The sequence below is a fragment of the Pezoporus flaviventris genome, unplaced genomic scaffold, assembly GCF_033815535.1.
Source record: "Pezoporus flaviventris isolate CSIRO_AGI_PZ_B2104156 unplaced genomic scaffold, CSIRO_AGI_Pfla_v1 ptg000066l, whole genome shotgun sequence".
Classification (NCBI taxonomy): Eukaryota; Metazoa; Chordata; class Aves; order Psittaciformes; family Psittacidae; genus Pezoporus; species Pezoporus flaviventris.
The window spans coordinates 16,036,984-16,052,324 of record NW_026892614.1 but is presented as its reverse complement, the minus strand read 5'-3'; the positions used below and the strand labels follow the sequence as shown (position 1 = coordinate 16,052,324).

Here is a 15,341-nt window from a genome sequence, read left to right as displayed (position 1 = left end):
AGTGAAAACCAGCCACACGCATATTCCTGTACAGGTTACTCGATCACCATTTTTGTAACCATTTCCTTGTTACTGTTTCTAGCTGATATGTGCTTTAGATGTGGCAATCTATGTTATTGCTTAAGCAACCATGGCTTACAGACTATGCTTCTTTTTATGACTACAGAGTGGTTAAGCGCAAGATATCTTCTGCTCCCAGAACTTCCTATTTGAAACAGTCTATGAGGAACAAACTTTAATTTTCTCCTTGGTCCACTTATGCCAGCACTGTGTGATTAGTCTTGCGTATGCAGCTGCGTTGTGCTCTTAAGATGGTCCTCAGCATCTGAGTACTGGAACTTTGCAGCTGGTTCAGATGACGATGAACTTGCAAGGAGATAAATTGCTTCCATAACACCATACTGTAAGAAGAATTTGGTTTTTGAGTCATTAATCCTGCCATCAGTTCCACTTCTGAAGAGCAGGGGTAATTTCTGAATTCTGAGGTGTAGCTCATGGTTATCAGGCAATAGTATCTCAGTAACAGAGGACGTGAATCTGGTAATTACAGTGGCTCTCATTTCACAGTTAAGCTCAGTAATAACATTAAGTGAGGCATCACAGCACAAGTTCTTTTGCTGTGTTTGTATTAAATATTTTAAGCAGCCCCAAGTGATTACTTCAGGACTTCCAGGAACCTCCTGTCTGAGCTCAGTTGGTAGGAGTCTGTCCCCTTCACCAGCACAGCTGAGACATGGTGTTTATCACATAAAATTACTGGGAAAACTGCAGCAAAAGTCCTGTATTAGTGGCAGCTGCTTTCCTATTTCAGCAAAATTCTCTACTTTATGACTGTTTAGCAGGTAGATGAAAACGACCGGCTGGGCCAGGTGTCAATTCACTGAAAGCTAGCAATAGTCAGAAGTATTCTGGGAGAAACCAAGCTTTGAAATAGGAAAAGGAATATTGCCCCTGTGAAGTAATGAAAGAACAAGACTGCTGGCCCAAATATTCCTAGCTGGGGTATCATCCTGACTCCAAACAATGCTGAACATGCACAGAAAGAATTCTTTGAGGGTGAAAGAAACAGATCTGTCAGATGGTCCTCTCTGAAGTGAGGCACTTTGTGGGGGCATGTTAAGATCAGTTCTTCCTTGTCCCTCGTCGTAGAAAGAAGCAGAGAGAGTCAAGACTGCTTTGTGTGAGGACACAGAGAGGAGCCATTGGCACAGCTGCAGATCCTGGTGAGGATGTCCCTGCTAGCATCTAGGTGGCAATACCTGTGACATTCCCTAAAGCTTCAGGGTGGTTGAAGCCCACTGGGGGTGAGTGGTGGGTCAGTGAAAAATTAGATGTTAGCCAACCCTGGTCGACAGAGAGGGAGGAAGCTGCAGTGAGGCAGGAAGTGGCTAATATTAGCACACTTTCCCAAACCTCAATTGGAGGCATCCTGGGGAGGGGGGGCATGGGTAGCTATCAGTTGCCAGCTTTCTCAAGGGTGTCCTCATATACACCCATGCTTTTTCCCTTCAGTAAAGAACATGTCTGTGCTGCACAACACAATCATAGGAACACAGAATCATAGAATAGTCATCTAGTCCAATCCCCTCTGCAATAAGCACTGGTGACTTCTGTGAGAAGCTGTGGAACCTTTCCCCATGCCAGGTGGCTCCAAGACAGACCCTCTGCTGGCCAAGGCTGAGCCCATTGGTGATGGTGATAGCCACCTTCTATGTCCTCTGGGATAACATAGTTAAGAGGGAGAAAGAGCCCTGCACGACAACTGCTGCAGCCGTAGAGAGGAGTGAGAAAATGTGAGAGAAACAGCTCTGCAGATACCAAGGGCGGTGAAGAAGGAAGAAGAGGAAGTGCTCCAGGCACCAGAACAGGGTATAATCACAGTGGAAAAATCAATTTTATGAAATCACTAACCACCAGTGAGTGACTGCATGCATGAAGACCTAAAGATCAAATGATTACAGCAGTTGTCTGCTCTTAGAAGGGAAGTGGAAGAGAAATTATCACTGTACACTGCAATATGAATTCCGAGAGCTGTGTTAGCTGTTTGCTGCAGAGAATCCTGTGCCAGCAACTGCTCTCCCTGTCATCTGCTTGGCACAGCACCCCAATTTGCTTTCCCTCCTAATCCACGTGGAAATTCAGGAGTACTCTCAAGTCTCTAAAGAGACTGAGATACCTAGCTTCTATTGACTGCAGTAAGAGTTAAGCGTCCAATATACTTACAACTTATTTAAACCAGAATGATTTGAACATGTGCTTGGTTATCTCACTGATCCACACCTGATCATAGGTAGGATGTGTTATTAGAACACAACTGCCTTCCTACATGAATCTGAACAAGTGATATCTCAGTGGTGCCTGTTTAGAAACAGTAGTTCCCACTGTGCAGAAGACCTAGAAGATTTTCCTCCTTGCAGAGCAATCTCTTGTGGGAGTTTATCTCTAGGTTGCCTCGGATCAGCGATGTGGTTAGTGGTTACAGCCTGCACCGTGATGTACAGGTAAAATGAGAGAGTTGCTGTCTCACTGAAGTGACCAGCCAACCACTCCAATTTGTCTTTACAATTGGGAAAATGGCAGAGCTGAAAAACACATGTTGCCTCTTGGTCCACCCAGAAGGAAGAAATCTTTGACCTATATTGAGCCCATTCAGTGGCTGCATATTGTGCAGACACAATTTCATACTTAACTATTCCATTTAAGCATTTGTGCTTTTAGGCCGGAGCCAGGATCCCAGATGCCTTGAAATTACCATACTGAACGACCAATTACATCATTAGGTATATAAGCGCCTTTTAAATTCTTTCAGCTCTTACTCAGGCCATGAAGGTCTCTGCTGTGGAAAGAGAGGTAACTGGGGCATTCCATGGTGTGGGTCTCTTCTAAAAACAGTCATATAAAGAAAGTTTAACTCTAAAAAGAAATCAGGTTAATGAATTCAACATACTCAGGTTGAAATGTCAGTGCTTGGGAGTATAGGCTTATGACAGGCTTTGAGAAACTACTTTGGTAGTTGTTTCTATGAGGCACGAAACAGTGTGAGAAACTGAGTGAGAAACAAAAAAAAAACACCCCCAAAACACAACCAAAACATAACCACAACGGGTAGGGTCTGACTACAGCATCAAAAACATAGAAATTATGTCAGCGACTGCATGTTTAACTCTGCTTGCTTCTTTGCCTTGTGTCTGCAGCACTTCTGATACGGAAATTCACTTGTCCTCTACAGCCTAGTGTAAATTAGTCATACATTAGCAGGCAATTCAGCAGAACTTTCTTGCAGGGGACCATTTGCTTCAGAAGGCAGCAGTTACTTGGAAATACTTTACAATATTCTGTCTTCTTTGTTGTAATACATTTCATTAAAACCAAACTAGATCAATTTTAGCAAGAATCTGATTTTAAGCCTTTCAGTGTAGCTGCTGTGTTAAGTTTGGTCTCATGATGACATATCGTGCAACTGTTGTAGTAATGTGGGCTTGGTTTCATGGATTTGTTTTCCCAGACAGGATCAAAGGGAACTCCTGGGCAGGAGAGACATAGGAATGAAACCTCTTTCTCCCTCCATGACCTCAGAAAGGATCTTTACAATGGAAGAAAATCTGTTCCCACTGCATTGTGCAGATGGTGGAGAACAAGGGACTGGCACTCACGTTTTTCTCTCTCCTTTGGTATTTCAGGAGCAGACATTTATTTTCTGGTACATATAAATTTCTTGTGGTCAGGGAAGGTAGATCAGTGAGATTACAGGCCTCTGACATGTTCATTCAATTGCCCTTCTGCAATACAGGGACTGTATCATTCTGTTCATCACTGTAAAAGCTCATTGCTTCTGGCATAACCTTGGGAGATTCTTTCACCAGAAATGGTTCTTAAAGTTCTCTGAGATAAGCAGCTGAAGGGCAATGGTAGGAAACAGACCAAATACAATGTAATTCAGCTGAAAGTTCTTAAATTAAAGAATAGGAAATTGTCTGCTCAAGTTGTTTCACATATTGGAAAAAATCGTAATTTCAGTAAACCATATCTCTTCCTTCAGAACACCTTTAGTTATACCAGAAACATTTTGATGAAAAATTGAAATGTGTTAACTAGAAAACGCTGCTCTTATGTCTCGTGGGGGTTGTTGCTCTTTATGTATTCCAATCCTTTTCCTGTCTAGGCTTCTGTGAGACCTTAGACTATGGAATTATATTGCTTATTTCCTACTTGTTCTAACCAAAACTAGGATATGTAGTCTCATTTGTAAGCTCAGACTGTAAAAGAGAATAAAAGCATACAACAACTGTATAATAACTCATCTGTGCATCTTGATGTGTTTTCTAAATTGGCATCTTTACTACACAAACTTCCATCAAAAATCCATCCATTTTTTGTATAAAACTTATGTTTCCACCAACATTTTCTCCAAGAAAATATTTTTAACCAGCCTTCTGAAGCCGGTGATTATCAATGGGAGGATACTCTTTCTGCTCTTTACGCTTCTTTCTGGAAGCCAGGCCAGTTTGGAGCTAGGCTGATTCTAAGAAATGATGCTGCAGTGAAGCAGAGGAGTGCTTTGCATATGACTGTGCTCTTCCCACAGAAATTCCATGTTCAGTATAAGAAGAAATGACATCTGAATCTTTAGCATTTTCACATGACCTGCAAACTGTTTCCCATCAATCCTTTTTAGTTTTTCTCCATTTTCAAATTAAATAACAAGTGCATTGTTTGAAGAAAACTGGCAGGTTGTGAGGTTTTACAAGAGCAATCACAGGTCTTGGGCTAACGGTGAGACATAAACACTGGTTATGCAGTCTCTCTCCTTCCCAAGAGCTCCACTTAGAACCACCATCTATTTAATCCCCTGAGCCCTATTTGCTCCCATGGCAGAAGCCCTGTAGAGAGCCTTTAAGAAGGCTCTGTCTTCTCCAACTGGTTTGGCAGAGGAGATCAAGTAATTAAAACTTTGATGGATAGCAGTCAGTGTGGGACAGAAGTCAGTGCTGGGATCATGTTATTTCAGTCCCTAACATCTGCATGAGGAGGGCTGCATCTGACACCAGGTGATAGATGGAATCAGCTAGGAGTGAGGCTGAAAGTGTGAACAAAAAAAGACCAAAGGGAAAGCAAGTGAGTGGTGCTACAAAATGCAATACTGGAGAGAAATTATGAACACAAAAAGTGGAAATAAGAGAAATCTAGAAAAGCTGAACAAAGAAAGAGGAAGAAATAGGGAGAATAAATAACTAAATACAGAAATTACAAAAGAAGAAAAAAGGCATGTTTGTCAGGGAATGAAAAGCAGGATGCAAACAGAAGAGGGAAGTTTTAAAGAATTAATGAGAAAAAAAACCCAAACATATTGACAATATAGGAGGATTATGTTAAAAGGAAAGAATAGGTAACATAACCTGAATGTAAATAAATAGTTTATATTTTGTAGTCTGGAGAGACTAGAACCTCAGCTAGATGGCTAGATTTTTGAATCAGATTAGACTGATCTAAATTTAACTGAACGAACATGAAAGCAGGATGGAACAGTGTGTGGGGGGTGCGTGCTTACTTTCTTTTAGAATTTAAAAAACCCCACGTCATTCCAGAAGCAGCTTGTGGGTGCTGGAATAATCCAGATGATGGTTTTGTTTTCCTTATCTTTCAATATTTTACTTCCTTAATTAGTAGTGGCAGAAAACTAACATGGTGAGATTTGAGAAACCACAATAACCATTAGCTAAATGAGAGCAGATTTTCTGTCAGGGCTTTAACATATGAACAAAAAGTAGCTACATGTGGGGGCTCCATTTGCATAGCATGCAGATTTTCATATAGTTGTGACAAAAAGAAAAAAAACCTTTCCATTTGCCACAGAGTGAAGCACAAAGTGTCTGCAAGGAAGGCTGTTCAGGTTTTCTAGCTGGGTCAAAAGAAAACGTAGTGAGAAGGTAAGTTGAACTAGTTTTAACTTGGGCGTTCACCTACATGGTGAATTCTTCACCTGAAAGACTGTTATTCATGCTGAGTATTTAACTAAAAGCATGAGATAACTCATAACTTAGAAAACATCTGTATGACATCTATCACCTTGCATTTCTTTAGCTCCAACATTCTATTAATTTACTCTAATCTCACAAGGCTGTCTGTATTAATGCCATCTGGGGTCTCTAACTCTCTATCAAGCTCCAACTGAAAGTTCACACACACAATCTCTAAAATAAATAGATAGTTTGAAGGGGTTTGTTACTATTTCTGTTTTTCCTGTTAATGCAACATCTAAGTTTCATTAAGTTATCAGAAACTAAGGCCTGGAAAAGAAACATCAGAAAATAAAGTATTTTCATGTCTAGATCCAACTGACTTTAAGCATAGGCGTAAGCAGCATGCAAACAAACAGCAAATGTTTGTGCCAAACAGGCAAATACAATTGCATGTTCCTTCCTCAACTTGCATATTTTATGTTAACAGTTCAGACAAAATGTTTGGACAATGTGCACCTTGAAAGAAACCGGATTATTATGTTTTTATTTAGAAAACCAGCAGTTATTCAATTTGGTATCTAACACTTGTCTCAGTTACAGTAGCTACTGTAAGTTATCTTGCTGATTTAAGTAATTAATGATTAAACTGCTCATCTGCATGACATGAAGTGCACCCTTTGCAAAAATAGACCATCATTCAGCTGTGTTCTGAGCACAGTACAATTAGCACCCTACTTTTTATTATTCTAGTGCTAGCATATTAGTCATAGGTAGCCTAATGACTAAATGACTTGCCTCCAGCTTGCTTGCTTCCAGCATAGATAAGGTTAAATATTTTCCTTTACGTAAAAAAAACAGGCTATTGTTATTGCTTGTCAGGAGGAAGTGGTAATTATTTCAATTTAATTCTGTACCTTTAACGATTGCTGTTATTTCTTGTTTTTCAAATTAAAGTGTGCTCCTGTGGAGGCTGATGGTAAATGTGCTTGAGGCAGCCACAAAAGAATGTAACAGAGTCACACATCCTCTTTCACTGATCTTCAGACCATTTTCAAATCTGGTAAGTACCAAAACAAAATAAGTGATCTATAATGTATGTGTATGTGATCAATATTTTAAACTGAGCACATAAGTCACAGTGCACTTACAATGCTGGGCAATGCTTACAAAATATTTCTTGATTCCCTCCAAGTACTGAGTTTTTAACCTTATAGAATTCTGTCTGTTTGCTGAGGTCTTTCTTTATCCATTGTCTTTTGCTTGTATAGTTCAAATAATGTATTCATATTTAAGACTGTAGTTTAGTCTTACTTTTGAGTACTCATATATTGCTTTCATAGTGAAAAGAAATACAGTAATGTGGATAAAGTGGAAAAATACTAAGCTAAAAAAAAAGCAAGGCTTATATATTTAGTATTCAGAAGATAAGTATGTTTGTGTCCACACGCATGACATGTGCCCATAGGTAGCATTTGAACAATGTTAGAGCACACACAAACCATATACACGTGGAAATTTATTTTAAATCATTTCCTAATACACTGATGCTAAATAAAGCCATAAATATGCAGATTATAAATTATAAAGGTATGTGTTGAAAGACTGTTAGAAAGATTTAAATTGAAAAGAAAATAGTGTTTATAGAGTTCTGATTCCACTTCCTTTGCAGCAAGTGCATCTTCTTAATAACTTCAGTGAATGCTGCTTCAAATTCAGAAAAGGAAATCGGCTTGAGAGCTTTAAATCAGGTTCTAAATCTGATTCTGGTTTCAGCTGAGTCCTTTTCTACTGCTCTCATACCAACTGTCCTCATGAAGTTTGCTGGACAGTGGAACTCCTCTTCTGAATAAATGTGTTACTGGTGGTGACTCTGTGAATTTCCATGGCATCAGGGAGAGCACAGAGCTCTCCTGTGATGTGTAGCTGTTCTTCCCTGAAGGCTTCTGCTGAGCTCTTCTGAGGGCTAGAGAGCCCTTCTTCAGTACTAATCTGAAGAGACCTCCTTTCTTAGCCCTGCTTGCAAGCTGCAGGCATTTCTTGTAAATGCCTTCACTCTGTCTTCTTCCTTCTACATGTTATACTAGTATCTGGCTGAGTGGAATGAAGAATGATTGTTTTATAGACAATATATGCTCTCAGGGCTCTCTTTCTATATTTTAACCATGTATGTCCTAGAAAGATACGGATATTGGATACCTGGAAAGATATTTTTCTTACAACAATAAAATAACAGTTTCTAAAATAATAATCTAGACAAGTGCCCATTTAGTGCTGTCTCACTGAAGAGTTACTCTAGCTGCAGCCAGGTGCTAAGGGTAACAGAAACACAAAGCAAGGGCATGGGCATCTGGTTGAATGAGGTCAGAGGACAGTAAAACAGCAGGTGGAGACTAGAGGTGCACGAAGATGGGCTGAGGGGACAACAGCCCCAGGTGAACTGCGCAACTTACCTGCTTGCTTTACCTTTCTACATATGAGAGACATTTTAAAGTGTTTAAAGCTTGCTTCAGAAGGTGTTCAAGTGTTTTCAGGCTGTCATATTCCTGCAGCTTCTGAAAATCAGCTTCTTTGAAAAAACAGCAGAGGAAGCTGGAGAGGTGGTTAAAGACTTATTTAAAGGGCAGAGAACCAGAGAACCGGTGATGCTTAAGCAAAATCATATAGCATGGCTCTTCACCCATCTGCGGTCTTCTGTCATGAGCCAGCCTCCCAGAAGGAATCATAGAGAGTCTCATCCTCATTGTGCTTTTGGAGGGTGTTCGGTGCTTTTCCTCCCCAGCTTCCCAATTATATCCAGGCTGCATCTGCCCCACTTTCACAGATTATCTTTCTCTCTCTCTCTAAATTCAGGCAGTTCCCAGACAGGAAGGATTTGTTTAGCTAGGCTTAAAGTTGTCCTGTGCACACTTCCTAACTAGCAGCACAACTAACAAAAAGCAGACAAAGTCTAGACAAAACTGTTATTCACAGCCTTAGCAATCATGTCACCCAGTCCCTGCAATTACTGAATTGCTGGCATGTGTCAGTCTCACAGAGCAGCTGATGGAAAGGAGGACTGAACTCATGCAAGGGAATGCCAAGGAACTAAATCTCCTGCCCATGGGTTCCTGTGTAAGGTTAAACAAGTCATTCAAGCCCAGCTTTCCGCATGTAGCCAACAATGGCATGTTCTCCATTTTGTCTGTCTGTGACTTTAGACTCTGTAGTATGATTTGCAGAAGTCTGAGCTTGGCTGCAACCAGAGTCAATGGATTTAATCCTTTACATAACTGAAGTCCTTCTTAATGCTAATCCCTCTTAAAAGTGATGTTACGGGGGGACAGGCATCTTAAACTGAACATTTCAAGTGGTTACTTACTCTAATGGCTCATTTCTTCCCTGCAGAATAAAAGTAATAATTTCTCACCATAGGCTGTTGTGCGAATTAATGACCATTTGTAAAATACTTCAGTATCACAGTGATGAAGAAATAAATTGTTTTTATAGAGTTCAGTCTGTAACACAAAGACCTGAATGCTGAACAAAGGAAAAACAATGCTAGTGCTCAGTCTGTGTGTTACACAGTAGAATGCAATTAATCATGGCACTCTAATTTTGCCTCAGTAGTGTAATAAAAAACATCAAATAATGTGATGTTAAAAGTGCTGAGACACACTTATAAAATGCCAGAGCAAAAAAAACCAACAAAAAAGTCACAGTGCCCTATTACTGTTATGGATATTTGTTCTGCATTTCCCTTAACACACTGATTGCCAGCATTATACAGAGTTCTGAAAGTAAAATTTAATCTACTCTAATTTCTTGTGGTGCAAAGTCAACGTTAAGTAGGAGTTACATATTCTCATGTATTGTTTATTACATTTATAAATAAACATTCTGTATGTAAGATTGTGCTTTTAATGATACTGATACAAACCAGCCACTTTCCACAACTGTACATTGTGCTGCAGAAATGTGTGATTTGTTGAGGTGGTCCTCTGTATTGTTGATACAGTTGAAGTGATGAGATTCTTCTTTGAAGAAAGTTCTATTTCCAATTGTGTTTTTTCTACTTGCTCACATTTCTTGTGCTGTTTTCCCAATCTGATCTACTTTATTTTCTTTTCAGAAATACTTGGGAAAGTATTTTGAAGTTCTTCTCAACGGTTTACTGGCTGAGAAGCATACTGCCAAAATGAATTGTGTAAGTATTTAACTGATAAACTATATTAGTACCTCAATGAAGCAATGGATCTGGAAGTCCCAGCTCTTTGAGGCTGCTGGTTCAAACGCCCTAATTGCAGGAGTCATTAGCTGAGGAGATGTTTCTGACAGCAGAATTTGGTGTCAAGTCACACTCTTTATTCTGCTTGCACTCTGCTAATGTAACTACAGGTTTGGTGTTTGCGGTGTGTGTCTCAGGTTAGCCTGCCTGGTTTGCCTATCTAGCTAACTGGAGAAAAGTAACCATTCTGGGGCTTGATGTATAGAAGCTACGTTAGTGTGAAATGCAGAACATGCTAGAAGGACCTGTTCCCATCCTGTGACACTAAAGGAAGTCTAGACCCCAACTTCAAATTCAGACTTTTATACTGTAGGGTCTTCTATGACATCAGGCTAATCCTTCCTGCATAATGTATTTTAAGGTGGAAACCTTTGGTCCACCCCAAAAGATTATCTCCATGTTCATATTTTAATTCAGATTTTATGAAATTCCTGAATTAGTCTCCTCTGCAGTGTTAAATGTATTTGTAATTGGTTTTACAAATTTGTGATTTGTAATTCTCACTGTGTAGTTGGTGGAAACAGTGTAAAACATGCAGGAGGAAAAAGTAATGTGGACTGTCTTTAGATGAGTTTGATATAGACATGAGAAGGACTGAATCAAAGTATCACAGTTATCATAAGAGAAATTTCACTTATATTTCAAATCAGCACGCCCTATAATGATTGTATACCAATTTTTGAAAGATTTCCAAGGTACTGTATTTTTATGACTTTGTTATCTATCAAGATTTCCAAGGTACTGTATTTTTATGACTTTGTTATCTATCCTCTACTACATAGAAATTAGAGATTAATACCTCTGCTATTAACTGGTGATCATTTCTTTTACAGACAGATTCATGCACCTCAGAATATCAGTATTATTCCGACTACGCTTCTCTAATCACACAACCTTGTTCTAAACTGGAAGTCAGGAACTTCACAAAAGCATTTCTACCAGTTGCGTATTCGTTGATTTGTATCATCGGCTTAGTTGGTAACATCTTCGTAGTGATGACCTTTGCTTTATATGAAAGAACCAAGTCCATGACGGATGTGTACCTCCTCAACATGGCCATAGCAGACATATTGTTTGTTCTCACTCTTCCACTGTGGGCAGTGAATTATGCTACCGATAAATGGATTTTTGGTGATTTCATTTGCAAAATCACCAGAGGTATCTATGCAATCAACTTCAGCTGTGGCATGTTGCTTCTGGCCTTTATCAGCGTGGACCGGTACATTGCTATTGTACAGGCAACAAAGTCGTTTAAACTCAGGGCAAGAACACTCGCATACAGTAAACTCATTTGTTTGGCTGTGTGGGTATCATCAATTTTAATCTCTACTTCCTCTTTCCTATACAGTGAAAGTTACAGCTTCTCCATCAATGAAACCAAAGAGATTTGTGATCAGAAATTTGATAGAATGTCTGAAAGCACAATGTTGAAATCACTGCTGTTGTGTCTACAAGTTGGATTTGGATTTTTCGTACCTTTCATATTTATGATTTTTTGTTATACAGTCATTGTGAAATCCTTACAACAAGCTCAGAATTCCAAGAGAAACAAAGCAATCCGTGTGATTATATTAATTGTAGCGGTTTTCCTAGTTTGCCAGGTACCTTATAATATTGTTCTTCTCGTGACAGCCATAAATATGGGCAAGATAGACAAATCTTGTGAAAGTGACAAGATAATGGCCTATGCGAAATACACCACAGAAGCTATAGCATTTTTACATTGTTGCATGAACCCTGTGCTTTATGCATTTATTGGAGTGAAGTTCAGAAGTTATTTTGTGAAGATAATGAAGGACCTATATTGCATAAGATACAAGAAATACTATAAGCGTGGTTCAAGGACAAACTCTGATATTTATCATTCAAGACAGACTAGTGAAACTCTCACTGACAACGGGTCTTCCTTTACTATGTAATACAATTTGAACACATAACTACTGAAGGACTCTTCTCACTGAGCAACCCATACCAGTGTCACTGCTTGTGACTGCAAGTCATTTGGGCTTCTCTGACCTTTAAGGGAGCTGCCACAATCTACAGCTCCTCTCAGGAAAAGAATTACAATAAAAGAATAGCACAGTCCTATGGAAAATTGAACTCTTATTCACCTCTCTAACATTCACTGTCTCCTAAAGTGCAGTCTGTTAGAATTATCAGGAAAATGAAGTTTGCAGAGGAACCTCCCTTGTTTTCTAAGGAAAAATTGCATTTCATCTGTCCTACATCACTGAAATATCCCCAAAATACTAAGCAAATGAATCAGTCTATGTCCAAGCTCATTCTACTTATGTTTATGTGGTTTCTGTCAATTACTTCTCCTGGAAATCCTATTTAAGTGTAGATCTACACTCTGCTTTTGTTGCAGACAGGTCACGCTGTGACAATACTAATCTAAAGAGATGGCATTTTGAGCAAAGTATGGCAAGGAAAACAAACAGAAGTGAACAAACAGGTTCAAGGCTGCTGGCATAGCTGGTCTTAGGTGTTAGGTCTTGTAGACCCAGCACTACACTCCCCCCCTGCTCATCGGGTCCTGCTTAAACCAAGGCTAAGGCTGGTCAAAGCCAACAGTGTCTACTAGAGAGAATACTAGGAGAAAAGAAAATTATTAATTAAAAAGAACACTTAAATATCCCTAAAAAGGTTTTATGATATCTCCTGAGAGTGTCTTATGAACAGAGAATGGGGCTTTGCTTGGGAGATTCTTCTCATCTTTAGGCACAGGATTCCAGTTCTGGAATAGCTGGTAACCTGGTCTCTTTGTGAAAAGTTATTTCTTTCTAGATGAATTTCACACTCCACTTTTTAAAAGGCAGCAAACTGTACAGAACTGCAAGATTTCCAACACTTTCTGTTGGAACTTGACTAGTGACAAAGCATGATGCATTTCTTGGTATTTAGCTGCCATTAGTGAAGTTTCATTAGGAATGGATTTACTACCAAAATATGCATATATAAAATTTATGTTACTAGCTTCAGAAATTATTAAGGACTATATCTATAAATAAGAACAGAGTCTGACTTAATTCGATCAGAATTTTTACTGAGTCAGCATTTGACTCCCTATGAGTATAGGAATATTTATAATAAATGCAATTAGTTCTACCTAGCCATGACTTTTCAGCAAATCCTCAGTGGATCTTCTGGTCATTGAGTGAGCTTCACCACACTGTAGCAGTCATGGTGGGATGGCAAGATTGACAGGAGCAGGAACTGGAGGGTAGAGGGGCAGGGTGGAGGAGAGGAGAGGAGCACCACTCTTTGGAGTCTGCTGAACTACCTGCCAGTCCTCCACAGTTTTGCTGCGATGCGAGCAAAAACCATACGTCTGGGTTTGCTGTTGTGTGGGACATTGCACTCCTATGCTGTGTAAATTAATGCAATTTGCAGATTGCTGTTAAACTTGGTTGTTCTAAGTTCATAGCTGAAGAGCTTGGATTACTAACCACATTGTTTAGTGGCAGTCCAAAGGGCCAAGAAGGTCAATGCTGGATCTGAACATTCCTGGAGGAAAGGCATTGATATGGCCAAAACTAGCACTGCCTTGGCTGGTGCAATCCATCCTTTTTTACAGTGCAGTGTGAGGTTTTTAAATATCAGCACCAGGTGTGATAAAGATTGCATATATTTATCATGACTGAATAGCAACTTCTGCACTAATATGATACAAAATCATGTAAATGCAGATGCATGCATTCGTTGTATGTAGCACTGATGATATTCTGGAAGAGAATTCAATCAATAAACAATGTTACTGAAAAGGAAAACATGCCTTCAGATCTAAGAGTTTCTTGCTAATGTATTGCTTTGAAAACATTCTCTCGTTCAGTGCAATTTCACTCATATCTAAACAGCATAGCTCTCTCCCTCAGAGGCTTCATGAAAGAGTGTGCCCTAGGGTAGGAAGTTGATGACTGAAGCCCAGTGAACGCTATGGTGGCTCTTGGGCAGAGCCCTGCAAGGCTCCAAAGCATATGCCCACTCTCCTGCTGGACCTGCTGCCATGCCTGCATTGGCCTTTAACCACTGAACAATCCAAACACTGAACAAGTGGCTGCTGGGGTGGAGCTGGGGGATGAGATGGTGGCAAAAACGCTGTCGCTGACCCTGTCACTGTTCCTGTGGGGAGAACTTGCTGACAGATGTCCGGTGGAGACCATAGAACCACAGAATAATTTGGGTTGGAAGGGACCTTCAAAGGTTGTCTAGTCCACCTCTCCTTGCATGAGCAGGGACATCTTCAACTAGACCATGTTGCCCAGAACCAAGTCCAGACTGGCCTTGAATGTCTGCAGGGATGGTGCATCCACCACCTCTCTGGGCAATCCATGCCAGTGTTTCACCACCCTCATTGCAAAGGATTTTTTACCCATGGAGGAGGCTTCCTTATGGGTTACCAGCCCCTGGTAACCATGAGGGACACTGGCAACTTGGAATGGCAGTGATGGGGTATCTGCCTCACACAGGAAGCAACAGAGCTCCCTGGCCACTGTGCTGTGGGAGGGAAAAGTGCTCACTAGAAACAATGTTTAAAGTAGAAAAGGTACCCAGCTGTCCCTTGATTATCGTGAGTGAGAAGTGTTGCTAAAGGAATGGGAAACATGGTGCATGTGTGGAACATAAGGTATGAATTGTGCTGCTGTCAAGGTCTTGCTAAAAATCCACTTTGAGGTACAGCCAAAATCTCAATTGCCATGAACAATCACCCTGTATCTAGGAGAAACAGGGTGAAACGTAGGATGGGCTCTCAAGGGGCTGATGAACAGGCAGAACTGCAGCTCCAATACATGGGGTGTTAGCTTTCTTGCTCAAATTTCGAGTGCAACTAGAGGCCAGAAGTGCGGGTAGTTAAAAATTTCATTTACATGCAAAACATTCTTACCACTTTTTTGTGAAATCTACTGTAAAGTAAAAGTGCAGGACCAGTTCAGAGCAAAAGCAGTGAAAGAGAAAAACCCCACTGCTCAGTGTTCAGTGGCAGATTGGCTAGTGGATGCTACTAATAGGCCCTCAGATATTCTTTGGAGGACATGTCAACAGAAGTGACAGGTGAACGGGTTGGTTGGGAGTTTAAGGCATGAAAACAGCACAGATTTATAGGAACTTGAGTGTTT

At 40.1% G+C, this 15,341-nt stretch overlaps 1 protein-coding gene across 1 annotated transcript; it reads left to right on the top strand.

Annotated features, from left to right (window-relative positions):
• The first annotated feature begins 1,692 nt into the window (after positions 1 to 1,692).
• Positions 1,693 to 12,801, top strand: CCR6 (C-C motif chemokine receptor 6). The gene is made up of 4 exons (XM_061471753.1): positions 1,693 to 1,793; positions 2,447 to 2,501; positions 10,069 to 10,143; positions 11,058 to 12,801. The coding sequence occupies exons 1-4, from the start codon at positions 1,693 to 1,695 to the stop codon at positions 12,141 to 12,143; spliced, it is 1,317 nt and encodes a 438-aa protein (XP_061327737.1). The 3' UTR covers positions 12,144 to 12,801.
• Positions 12,802 to 15,341: the final 2,540 nt, after the last annotated feature.

Excerpts from the sequence above, each read along its gene's own strand:
- CCR6 (XM_061471753.1), top strand. The coding sequence starts at position 1,693 with ATGGTGATAGCCACCTTCTATGTCCTCTGGGATAACATAGTTAAGAGG. Across the intron at positions 1,794-2,446 it reads GTAGAGAGGAGTGAGAAAAT|GTTGCCTCGGATCAGCGATG; the intron begins GTGAGAGAAACA and ends GTTTATCTCTAG. Across the intron at positions 2,502-10,068 it reads GCCTGCACCGTGATGTACAG|AAATACTTGGGAAAGTATTT; the intron begins GTAAAATGAGAG and ends TTTTCTTTTCAG.